The 12,813-nt window shown below is 44.0% G+C and overlaps 1 protein-coding gene across 1 annotated transcript in view; it reads left to right on the top strand.

Annotated features, from left to right (window-relative positions):
• The window catches only part of nat10 (N-acetyltransferase 10), a 38,961-nt gene that overhangs the window by 937 nt on the left and 25,211 nt on the right, over positions 1-12,813 (top strand). The window contains exons 4-6 of the mRNA XM_029635017.2: positions 6,009-6,180; positions 6,298-6,420; positions 12,263-12,324. Of these exons, the coding sequence (XP_029490877.1) occupies positions 6,009-6,180; positions 6,298-6,420; positions 12,263-12,324 (357 nt within the window). The remainder of the gene's footprint in view (positions 1-6,008; positions 6,181-6,297; positions 6,421-12,262; positions 12,325-12,813) is intronic.

Below are 12,813 nucleotides of genomic sequence, written 5' to 3'. Positions count from 1 at the left end.
CATTTTCAACCTGTGTGTCTATGGAACGCCGTTTGGGTATTTGCATGTAGAAAAAAAAGAAGACACGTCACATACGGTTAACACAGTTCTATTATATAATGATGTGTGTTCTGAATTTGACCGTTAACACAGTTCTATTATATAATGTTGTTTGTTCTGTATTTGATGCGTTAACACAGTTCTATTATGTAATGTTGTGTGTTCTGAATTTGCACGTGCAAGCCAAGCGCCATCGGTAGCACTGTCGAAGCCGGACGAACAATGTCTGCAAACACCGGCCACGAACTATGTGTTTACAATCCCGCCTTGGTAATAAGTTATTTGTTTGACCACAACGTCTGGGGTAGCTAGCTTTAGCTTGGCACCTAGCCAGCACCAATACAACCAGCCTGAAAGCAATGACAAGTAGAAACTGCAGTCATTTTCATTATTCTTAGCAATGATTTAGGAAGTATTGTAAGTATTAGCTAGGTAGCCACTTGTTCGCCTATTGAAATTGAATTTGAGTTCGTGAAAATAAATAGCTAGCCTGCTACTTAACCCTGTTGCCCAATAAGCTAGCTTCATCTGGCTAGTGAGGCTCGACCGGACCGGACTGGGTTTGGGCGGCAGGTAGGATAGTGGTTGGAGCGTTAGGCCAGTAACAGAAAGGTTGCTGCATCGAATCTCCGAGCTGACAAGGTAAACATCTTTTGGTTCTGCCCCTGAACAAGGCAGTTAACCCAATGTTCCCCGGTAGGTCATCATTGTAAATAAGAATTGGTTAATTAAGTTAGTTAAATAGAGGATAAATAAAAATGTGTTGTAATACACATAAGGATTGGGCACAATGGTGGAATTTGCATCATTTTAAAAGTGATTCAGAAGGTTACAATTGGTGGAATCATGCCGTATTTCGACCACATAATGTTTTAAACAAGCTTGGAATGTAAAGCAATGAATTGGGGAACACCCACAGAACGCAACTGTGAAGAGTTTTTCCAAATATTAGCGTTGTAGCTCTTATCGTGGGACTGGGATTGTGAAATCACCTCCCCAGTCAGCCTATTGTGTGTATTGACATTCATATTGCACTGTACAGCTTTAGCTAAGGATTGGGGATCAATGAAATGGGGTGTCAGTCTACTCAATACCCAATACATTTTTTCCCAATGTCCTCCTGGGAGTTACAAAGGGGAGCACAGCCGCGAGCTGCCCAGTGACACAAGCCTACCAGATGAGCAAAATCACTTCTATGCTTGCTTCGAGGCAAGCAACACTGAGGCATGCATAAGAGCATCAGCTGTTCCGGACGACTGTGTGATAACGCTTTCTGTAGCTGACATGAGTAAGACCTTTAAACAGGTCAACATTACACAAGGCTGCGGTGCCAGACGGATCACCGGGACGTGTGCTCCGGGCATGCGCTGACCAACTGGCAGGTGTTTTCACTGACATTTTCAACATGTCCCTGATTGAGTCTGTAATGTGTTGATAATGGGATATGATAAAGGGTGAGTCGGTCAAGGATCGATGCAGACAAGGTGGTAGATTGTACGACAAGCGACAGGTTTATTCAGAGTGAAGATATCTGGTACAGCGTATATACGGGCCCCTCTGTTAGCTCATCAGAGACTAGCAGAAAAGCCCCGCTAACAGTGAGTACAAGCTTCATATACAGAACAGAAAGTAGGTTGATTTCTAGGAGATCGGATCTTCGGATTGGATCAGGCTGGGGTGTAGTCATCCGGCATTGGCTCAGTTGTCTGTCCGTCATGGTAGAATCCTGCCATGCCTGTTCTTGGTCGTCACACCATGTTCAGCTGAAAAGGAGATCTGGTGTGTGCGCGCTATCTTCAGTCACACAATGTTCGGCTGGGAGGGAGATTATGTGTGTGCTAGTTTGGCAGAAAGCCTAGACTTAGAGACAATCTGTGGGTGTCTTATCTGGGTGTCCTCGGCAGCTATGTGTGTACTGTATGTGCGTCGTCCCTGTCTTCTGGGGTCAGTGTGTAAGAGCGTATGCGTCCCTGTCCTGTCAAGAGTCCGTGTGTAATGTGTGTGCGTCCCTATCTTCTGGGGAGTTGTGGCCGAACTGACGGCTAGCACCTGTGGCTAGGAGTATCCTGTTGTGACAGTGTTGTGGATGATTTAAGTGAGTGTGTGTGTGTGAGAGATATCCTGTATGGGGCCCAACATGTTTTACTATGAAAATACGTTGTCTCAGCTATAGCAATGTAATGTCACCTACATAGGAATTAGCAGTCCCTTACAAATACCAACATGCTTCAAGCAGACCACCATAGTCCATGTGCCCATGAACACAAAGGCAACCTGCCTAAATGACTACAGACCCGTAGCACTCACGTCCGTAGCCAAGAATTGCTCCAATTTCCATACCGCCCAAACAGATCCACAGATGATGCAATCTCTATTGCACTCCACACTGCCCTCACTACCTACGTGAGAATGCTATTCATTGACTACAACTCAGCGTTCAACACCATAGTACCCTCAAAGCTCATCACCAAGCTAAGGATCCTGGGACTAAACACCTCCCTCTGCAACTGGATCATGGACTTCCTGACGGGCTGCCCCCCGGTGGTGAGGGTAGGTAGCAACACATCTGCCGTGCTGGTCCTCAACACTGGAGCTCCCCAGGGGTGCGTGCTCAGTCCCCTCCTGTACACCGTTCACCCACGACTGCATGGCCAGGCACGACTCCAACACCATTACTTTTGCGGACGACCCAACGGTGTTAGGCCTGATCACCGACAATGACAAGACAGCCTATAGGGAGGAGGTCAGAGACCTGGCCGGGTGGTGCCAGAATAACAACGCATCCCTCAACGTAGCCAAGACTAAGGAGATGATTGTGGACTACAGGAAAAGGAGCACCAAGTACGCCCACATTCTCATCGACGGGGCTGTAGTGGAGCAGGTTGAGAGCTTCAAGTTCCTCGGTGTCCACGTCCCCTACAAACTAGAATGGTCCAAACACACCAAGACAGTCGTGAAGAGTGACGACAAAGCCTATTCCCCATCGAGAAATGAAAAGATTTGTCATGGGATCGGAATGGGAATTTGTCTGAGATCCTCAAAAGGTTCTACAGCTGCAACATTGAAAGCATCCTGACTGGTTGCATCGCTGCCTGGTTTGGCAATTGCCCGGCCTCCGACTGCAAGGCACTTCAGATGGTAGTGCGTACATCATTGGGGTTAAGCTGCCTGCCATCCAGGACCTCTACACCAGGCGGTGTCAGAGGAAGGCCCTAAATATTGTCAAAGACCCCAGCCACCCCAGTCATAGACTGTCCTCTCTACTACCGCATGGCAAGCGGTACTGGAGTGCCAAGTCTAGGATAAAAAAGCGTCCCAATAGTTTTTACCCCCAAGCCATTAGACTCTTGAACAGGTAAACAAATAGCTACCTGGACTATTTGCTTTGTGTGCCCCCCAAACCCGTCTTTTACGCTGCTGCTACTCTGTTTATGATATATGCGTAGTCACTTTAACTATACATTCATGTACATACTACCTCAATCATCCTGACTAACCGGTGTCTGTATGTAGCCTCACTGTTTTTTACTGTTTTATTTCTTACCTTTTGTTCACCTAATGTTTTTTTGAACAGTTGATTAGAGCCTGTAAGTAAGCATTTCACTGTAAGGTCTACCTACACCTGTTGTATTTGGCTCACGTGACAAATTAACTTTGATTTGATCATGTTGTGGGGGTGCTTTGCTGCAGGAGGGACTGGTGCACTTCACAAAATAGATGGCGTCATGACGAAGGAAAATGATGTGGATATATTGAAGCAACATCTCAAGACATCAGTCAGGAAGTTAAATCTTGATCGCAAATGGGTCTTTCAAATGGACAATGACCCCAAGCATACTTCCAAATTTGTGGCAAAATGGCTTAACTTCTTTTAGGATAGGGGGCAGCATTTGGAATTTGATGTAAAGCATGCCCAAAGTAAACTACCTGCTACTCAGGCCCAGAAGCTAGGATATGCATATAATTGGTAGATTTGGATAGAAAACACTCAAGTTCCCAACTGTTAAGATGATGTCTGTGAGTATAACAGAACTGATATGGCAGGCAAAAACCTGAGGAAAATCCATCCAGGAAGTGCCATTATTTTTTAAATGGCTGTTTTTCCATTGAAAGCCTAAGCCTAACAGATTCTGTTCCCGATGGTTTCCACTAGTTGTGAACAGTCTTTAGACATTGTTTCGGGCTTTTATTTTGAAAATGAGGGAGAATGACAACTTTGAGTCAGTGGATAGTGGGATGTCCCCAGAGCTGATTACTGCGCACGACTGAGAGCATGTTCTTCTTTTATATTGACGACGCTATTGTCCGGTTAAAATATTATCGATTATTTAGGCTAAAAACAAGCTGAGGATTGATTGTCAACATCGTTTGACATGTTTCTACAAAATTTATAGATACTATTTGGAATTTTCACCTGCCCATTTTCACCACTTTTGAGCCATTGGATTACTGAACAAAACGTGCCACATAAATGGAGGTTTTTGGATATAAAGAGGGACTTTATCAAACAAAATGAACATTTCTTGTGTAACTGGGAGTCTTGTGAGTGCAACCATACGAAGATCATCAAAGGTAAGTGATACATTTTATTGCTATTTCTGACTTTCGTGACTCATCTACTTGGCTGGCAACTGTATGTAATGTTTTGTGTGCTGAGCGCTGTCCTCAGATAATCGCATGGTGTGCTTTGGCTGGAAAGCCTTTTTGAAATCTGACACGGTGGCTGGATTAACAACAAGATAAACTTCATTTGGATGTATTACACTTGTGATTTCATGAAAGTTAAATATTTATAGTAATTTTATTGTTGGATGGGGTTGATTCTAATGACTTACATTAGCTATTGTGTAAGTCCAAATAAATTAAACAGAAAATCTCCTGAAGACAAAATGACAGCCTAAATCTGCCCCTACACCAACCCAAATTGTCTTTCAAAGTATTGTCCCCTGACTAGAATCAGTTCCAAACTTGGGTTCACAATCTGGTTGGGCAAAATAATGTTCATAGTTAGACAAATCAGTTCACCCTTCCAAAGTTCCTGCTGAATGGGGCCTTTTCGCTCTTACAGCCTAATAAACCTAGTGCTAAATTGTCCAAAAGAGGCGAATAATGTATCCTATGGATCTGGGCTCATGCAAGTGGTGGATTAAATCACTAGTATCACATGCTGTGAAGTTCGCTGACGACACAACAGTAGTAGGCCTGATTTTTATCAACAACGATGAGACTGCCTACCGGGAGGAGGTTTGGGGCCAGGTTAATAACCTGTCCCTCAACGTCAGCAAAACAAAAGAGCTGATTGTGGACTTTGAGAGGAACCATGCATCCTCATCAACAGGGCCGCCTCAGACATTCAAAAAAGGCATACACATTTCAGAGGAGCTGAAATGGTCAAACCACACGGACACTGTGGTGAAGGTGGCACGACAGTGACTCTTCAACCTCAGGAGGCCGAATAAATTTGGCCTGTCCCAGAGGGCCCTCTGTGTTCTACAGGAGCACCATCGAGAGCGTACTCTCGGGCATTACAGCCTGGTACGGCAACTCCACCGCTGACCACAAGGCACTACTACTTCTGAGTACACTCAGCCGAACGCACCATCGGGTTCACATTGCCTGACCCCAGGACACCTACAACACGAGAAGGTAATCAGGTACCTCAGCCCCCCCAAGCCACAGTCTGTTCTCCCCGCATCCATCCCTCAGACGTAGAATTGCAGGCCCATATGCTCTGATTTCAAACCTATTTTAGAGATTCATTACAAAATAAAAGCAGTACTTGTTTCAATGCATGAGGGGAGGTCTGAGGAGAAGGTCAAATGCGTGTCTTATGCCCAATGTGTGAGAGTTGGCAACACTAATTGTCATGGCCAGATGGCACAAACATCTGGGACCAGGCTAGAGAGGGAAGTCTTGCAGTAGGAATGTTTTGAAGGGAGTTAATTCATTTTGCTCTTGTCTTTAAACAGCAACCGAAAGAAGCGCATGCGTCAGCTCCAGAAGAAGATCAAGACCGGCACTCTGAACATTAAGCAAGACGACCCCTTTGAGCTGTTTGTCGCTGCCACTAACATCCGCTACTGCTACTACAACGAGACACACAAGATTCTTGGAAACACTTACGGCATGTGCATCCTGCAGGTGAGACATGCTTGTTCTTCTTGTTGTCCTGGCTGTCAACACCTGACATCTAACAATCCTTGTGTTCAACTCTCCAGATTTGTACTGAACTTTTTTGTCTCATTATCTCTCACACAGGACTTTGAGGCTCTCACTCCCAATCTCCTGGCTCGAACTGTGGAGACTGTGGAAGGAGGAGGGATCGTGGTAATTCTTCTCAGGACTGTCAACTCACTCAAGCAGCTGTACACAATGACTATGGTAAGGCCCCATAGATGGTTTCAGTGAACTGTGTACTCATGTATTATTTAATCCTTGCTGGGTTAGAGACAGTTTAAGACTACTGTTGTCTAAATATTGCTGTTTTTATAGTGTATCTGGCAAGTATTCAGAACCCTTCACTTTTTCCACATTTTATGTTAGTCTTATTCTAAAATGGATGAAATAGTTATTTTCCCCTACATCAATCTACACACAATACCCCATAAATGATAAAGCGAAAAAAGGTTTGTAGACATTTTTCTAATTTATTACAAAATGAAAACAAATCACATTTAAATGTTTTTGGTTTTTTATTTAATTAGGCAAGTCCGTTAACTGACTTGAGGCTCCCAAATGGCGCAGTGGTCTAAGGCACTGCATCTCAGTGCTTGAGGCGTCACTACAGACACCCTGGTTCGATTCTGCGCACTATCACAACCGGCCGTGAGTCCCATCGGGCAGCTCACAATTGGCCCAGGTTTGGCCGGTGTAAATAAGTATTTGTTCTTAAATGACTTGCCTAGTTAAAAAAAATTAAATACCAAAAGACCTCCAGCGGGGGATGGGATTAAAAATAGGACTAAACTCACCACGACGAGGGACACCACTACACTACATAGAGACCTAAGACAACATAGCATGGCAGCATAAGCGAAGATCATTTTTTTTGTAGAGTGGATTTATGAAAATATGTTGACAAACGTTACCTTTGATTTACACGGGTATCAAAACGCTGAGGCTTAAGCCTGCACGAAACACAGACCTTATTTGAAGTAGATCAAGACATTCTCTATGGAAGACATGAACGGTAAAATAACGAAGGAACCCCTTTCAAGTTCAGCCGCAAGTTATTACAGGCATTATAACGCGTCGACTATTTGTCTCTAACCCATAAACACTTGACTATTACGAGCCTGCTGCTGCCTACCACCCCTCAGACTGCTCTATCAAATATCAAATCATAGACATAACTATAATAAACACACAGAAATACGAGCCTTGGGTCAAATCCGGAAACTATCACCTCGAAAACCAAACGTTTATTCCTTTCTGTATTTTATCTAACGGATGGCATCCATGAGTCTAAATATTCCTGTTACATTGCACAACCTTCAATGTTATGTCATAATTATAATTATAATTCTGGCAAATTAGTTCGCAAAGAGCCAGGCGGACCAAACTGTTGCATATACCCTGACTCTGCGTGCAATGAACGCAAGAGATGTGACACAATTTCACCTGGTTAATATTGGCTGCTAACCTGGATTTCTTGTAGCTAAATATGCAAGGTTTAAAAATATATACTTGTGTATTGATTTTAAGAAAGGCATTGATGTTTATGGTTAAGTACACATTGGAGCAACGGCAGTCGTTGATTGTTTTTTCTAAGATAAGTTTAATGCTAGCTAGCAACTGACCGTGGCTTACTGCATTCGCGTAACAGGCAGGCTCCTCGTGGAGTGCAATGTAATCAGGTGGTTAGAGTGTTGGACTAGTTAACTGTAAGGTTGCAAGATTGAAGGATCCCCTGAGCTGACAAGGTAAAAATCTGTCGTTCTGCAGAACGTTCCTAGGCCGTCATTGAAAATAAGTGTGTTCTTAACTGACTTGCCTAGTTAAATAAAGGTGTAAAAAAAAAGAGAAAAAATAGATTTCCGATTGTTATGAAAACTTGAAATCGGCCATTCCGATTAATCGGTCGACCTCTAATCTCAGATAGGGGGGAGTGAGGCCTAAGAGGCCTAAGAGCCTGCAGCTGAGATATGTGCTGAGAGAAGGACAGTGTGTGTACAGTCTAGCCATACTCCAAAGTACTTGTATTAGGTGACTACCTCAAGCTCTAAACCCGTAGAGGTAGTAATTACACCAGTGGGAGGTATTCTTCTTACCAAACCATATTACCTTTGTTTTGGAGGTGTTCAGAACAAGGTTAAGGGCAGAAAAAGCTTGTTGGACACTAAGAAAGCTTTGTTGTAGAGCCTTTAACACACAATCCGGGGAAGAGGCAGCTAAGTATATATTTTATTTATTTAACCAGGTAGGCCAGTTGAGAACAAGTTCTCATTTTCAACTGCGACCTGGTCAAGATGAAGCAAAGCAGTGCGACAAAAACAACAGCACAGTTACACATGGGATAAACAAACATACAGTCAATAACACAATAGAAAATCTGTATACAGTGTGTACAAATTAAGTAAGGAGGTAAGGCAATAAATAGGCCAATACTGGCGAAGTAATCACAATTTAGCAATTTACACTGGAATGATAAATGTACAGATGAGAATGTGCAAATAGAAATACTGGTGTGCAAAAGAGCAGAAAAACAAATATGGGGGTGTAGTAGGATGGGCTATTTACAGATGTGCTGTGTACAGCTGCAGCGATTGGTAAGCTGCTCTAACAGCCGATGCTTGAAGTTAGTGAGGGAGATATGTCTCCAACTTCAGTGATTTTTGCAATTCGTTCCGGTCATTGGCAGCAGAGAACTGGAAGGAAAGGAGGAATTTGCTTTGGGGGTGACCAGTGACATATACCTGCTGGTACGCACCACTACGGGTGGGTGTTGCTATGGTGACCATTGAGCTGAGAAGATGGGGCTTTACCTAGCAAAGACTTATAGATGACCTGGAGCCAGTGGGTTTGGCGACCGATATGTAGCGAGGACCAGCCAACGAGAGGATATAGGTCGTAGTGGAGGGTAGTATATGGGGCTTTGGTGACAAAACGGATGGCACGTTGATAGACTGCATCCAGTTTCATGAGTAGAGTGTTGGGGGCTATTTTGTAAATTACATCGCCAAAGTCAAGGATCGGAAGGATAGTCAGTTTTACGAGGGTATGTTTGGCGGCATGAGTGAAGGAGGCTTTGTTGTGAAATAGGAAGCCAATTCTAGATTTAATTTTGGATTGGAAATGTTAAATATGAGTTTGGAAGGAGAGTTTCCAGTCTAGCCAGACACCTAGGTGTTTGTAGTCGTCCACATATTCTAAGTCATAACCGTCCAGAGTACCGTAATTGCTGGACTATTAAGCGCATCTGAATATAAACCGCACCCACTGAATTAAAAAATATGTATTTTGTACATAAATACGCCGCACATGTCTACAAGCCGCAGGTGCCTACCGGTACATTGAAACAAATGAACTTGGTCACTATCTTCCTCCTCCTGTGCACTGAAACCACTGAAGTCCTCTCCTTCGGTGTCGGAGTTGAATAGCCTCAGAATTGCTTCATCCGATGTTGGATCGTTTTCATTGTCGATCTCGTCACTTTCATCCGGAGGCAAATACCCCGCTGAGCTCATGCTGCCCCTTCAACACGCAGCAGTCCAGCCTTTCGGAACCCGTTGGTGATAGTGGATTGACAATGCTCCACGCTGTCAGGACCCACTGGCAGACTTGACCATAAGTTGCTCTTCGCATGCAGCCCGTTTTAGTGAAGGATTTCTCCCCACTTGTCATCCAAGACTCCCACTGAACAAGGAGCGCCACCTTAAATGCACGATTTACACTGATGTCGAGTGGCTGCAAATACTTTGGGCCATCTGCTTTTCTTCCCTCTGAAAGCCTTTGTTGCCTTTTTGCACTGAGTCAGTACCTCACGCTGCTGTTTCCAACATCTTATCATCGACTCATTAAGGCCAAGCTCCCGTGCAGCAGCTCGCTTTCCTTTTCCAACAGCCAGATCGATCGCCTTCAACTTGAAAGCTGCATCATATGCATTTCTCAGTGTCTTTGCCATGATGAGGGTGACAAAATTACTACCGTAATCAGAATGATGGGAAGTTTGAGCGCGCTTGATTTTACGTCATATTATGTGACGACGGTGCTCAGTTTTTTGGCGGAATGAATCTTGTGAAAGATTTTTTCTTGTGAAAAATCCATAAATTAGCCATTGTATAAACCGCGAGGTTCAAAGCGTGGGAATAAAGTAGCGGCTGATAGTCCAGCAATTACGGTAGTGATGCTAATCGGGCGGGCGGGTGCAAGTAGCGATCGGTTGAAGAGCATGCATTTAGTTTTTTTAGATTTTAAAAGCAGTTTGAGGTCACAGAAAGGGAGTTGTATGGCATTGAAGCTCGTTTGGAGGTTTAACACAGTGTCCAAAGAAGGGCCAGATGTATACTGAATGGTGTTGTCTTATCGATGGCGGTTATGATATCATGGCTGAGGTGCACCCATGACCAGTTCGGAAACCAGATTGCATTGCGAAGAAGATACGGTGGGATTCAAAATGTTCGGTTATCTGTTTTGTTAACTTGGCTTTCGAAGATTTTTAGAAAGTCAGGGCATGATGGATATCTGTCTAACAGTTTTGGTCTAGAGTGTCTCCCCCTTTTGAAGAGGGGGGTGACCGTGGCCGCTTTCCAATCTTTTGGAATCTTAGACGATACGAAAGAGGTTGAACAGACTAGTATTAGGGGTAATAAGACTGCATTATCTACATATCAATGGATGAGCGCTTCCTACTGCCGGAGCTATGTTGGTGTAAATTGTAAAGAGGGTGGGGCCTAGGATTGAGCCCTGGGGTACTCCCTTGGTGACGAAGTGGCTGAGACAGCAGGTGTTCTGACTTTATACACTGTATTCAGACCCTTTATTCACTACTTTGTTGAAGCAACTTTGGCAGCGATTATAGACTTGCGTCTTGTTGGGTATTACGCGACAAGCTTGGCACACGTGTATTTGGGCAGTGTCTCCCATTCTTATTTGCAGATCCTCTCAAGCTGTCCGGTTGGATGGAGCGTCGCTGCACTGCTGTTTTCAGGTCTCTCCAGAGACATTCGATCGGGTTCAAGTCCATGCTTTGGCTGGGCCACTCAATGGCATTCAGACTTGTCCCGAGCCACTCCTGCGTTGTCTTGGCTATGTGCTTAGGGTCGTTGTTCTATATGAAGGTGAACCTTTGCCACAGTCTGTGTTCTGGAGCAGGTTTTCATCAAGGATCTCCCTGTACTTTGCTCCGTTCGTCTTTTCCTCAACTATGACTAATCTCCCAGACCCTGCCACTGATCCCCACAGCATGATCATACCACCACCGTGCTTCACCTTAGGAATGGTGCCAGGTTTCCTCCGGACGTGACAATCTTGGTTTCATTAGACCAAAGAATCTTGTTTCTCAGTGTCAGAGCCCTTTAGGTGCCTGTTGGCAAACTCCAAGCGGTCTGTCATTTGCCTTTTACTGAGTAGTGGCTTCCGTCTGGCCACTCTACCATAAAGGCCTTATTGGTGGAGTGCTGCAGAGGAATTCTGGAGCTCTGTCAGTGACCATCTGGTTCTTGGTCACCTCCCTGACCAAGGCCTTTCTCCCCCGATTGCTTAGTCTTGGTGTTTCCAAACATCTTCCATTTAAGAATGATGCAGGGACGTTCAATGCTGCAGAAATGTTTTTGTACCTAATCCTGTCTTGGAGCTCTACGGACAGTTCCTTCGACGGCTTGGTTTTTGCTTGTATATGCACTGTCAACTGTGGGGCCATGTGTGTCTTTCCAAATCATGTCCAATGAATTGAATTTACAACAGGTGGACTCGAATGAAGTTGTAGAAACATCTCAAGGATGATCAATGGAAACTGGATGCACCTGAGCTCAATTTAGAGTCTCATAGCAAAGGGTATGAATACTTATGTCAGTAAGGTATTTCATTTTTTTATTTTTTATATATATATATATACATTTGCAAACATTTCTAAAAACCTGTTCTCTTTGTCATTATGGGGTATTGTTTATAGATTCAGAACATAATTTAATCCATTTTAGAATAAGGCTGTAACGCTACAAAATGTCAAAGTCAAGTCCTGGTCTTTATCCTTTCCTGAATGCACTGTATGTTTCTTCCCCAGGATGTTCATTCTCGCTACAGGACCGAGGCCCATCAGGATGTGGTGGGAAGGTTCAATGAGAGGTCAGTGGTCTTCAAATACACTGAACAAAAATATAAACGCAACAATCTTACTGAGTTACAGTTCATAAAAGGAAGTCAGTCAATTTAAATAAATTCATTAGACCCTAGTCTATGGATTTCACATAACTGGAAATACAGATATGCACCTGTCACAGATACCCCCCAAAAAAGTAGGGCCCTCATGCATTGCAATCAGGCTGTTGATTATGTCCTGTGACATGTTGTGCCACTCCTCTTCAATGGCTGTGCGAAGTTACTGGATATTGGTGGGAACTGGAAGACGCTGTTGTACACGCCGAACCAGAGCATGTCTGGTGAGTATGCAGGCCATGGAAGAATGAACTTTTTCAGTTTTCAGGAATTGTGTACAGATCCTTGTCACATGGGGCCGTGCATTTTCATGCTGAAACATTAAATGATGGCGGTGGATGAATGGCATGACAATGGGCCTCAAGATCTCGTCACGGTATCTCTGTGCTTTCAAAAATG

This window comes from Oncorhynchus nerka, linkage group LG25, assembly GCF_034236695.1.
Source record: "Oncorhynchus nerka isolate Pitt River linkage group LG25, Oner_Uvic_2.0, whole genome shotgun sequence".
Taxonomy (NCBI): domain Eukaryota; kingdom Metazoa; phylum Chordata; class Actinopteri; order Salmoniformes; family Salmonidae; genus Oncorhynchus; species Oncorhynchus nerka.
Note: the sequence above shows the minus strand (reverse complement) of the source record. Positions and strands in the feature narration are given on the sequence as shown.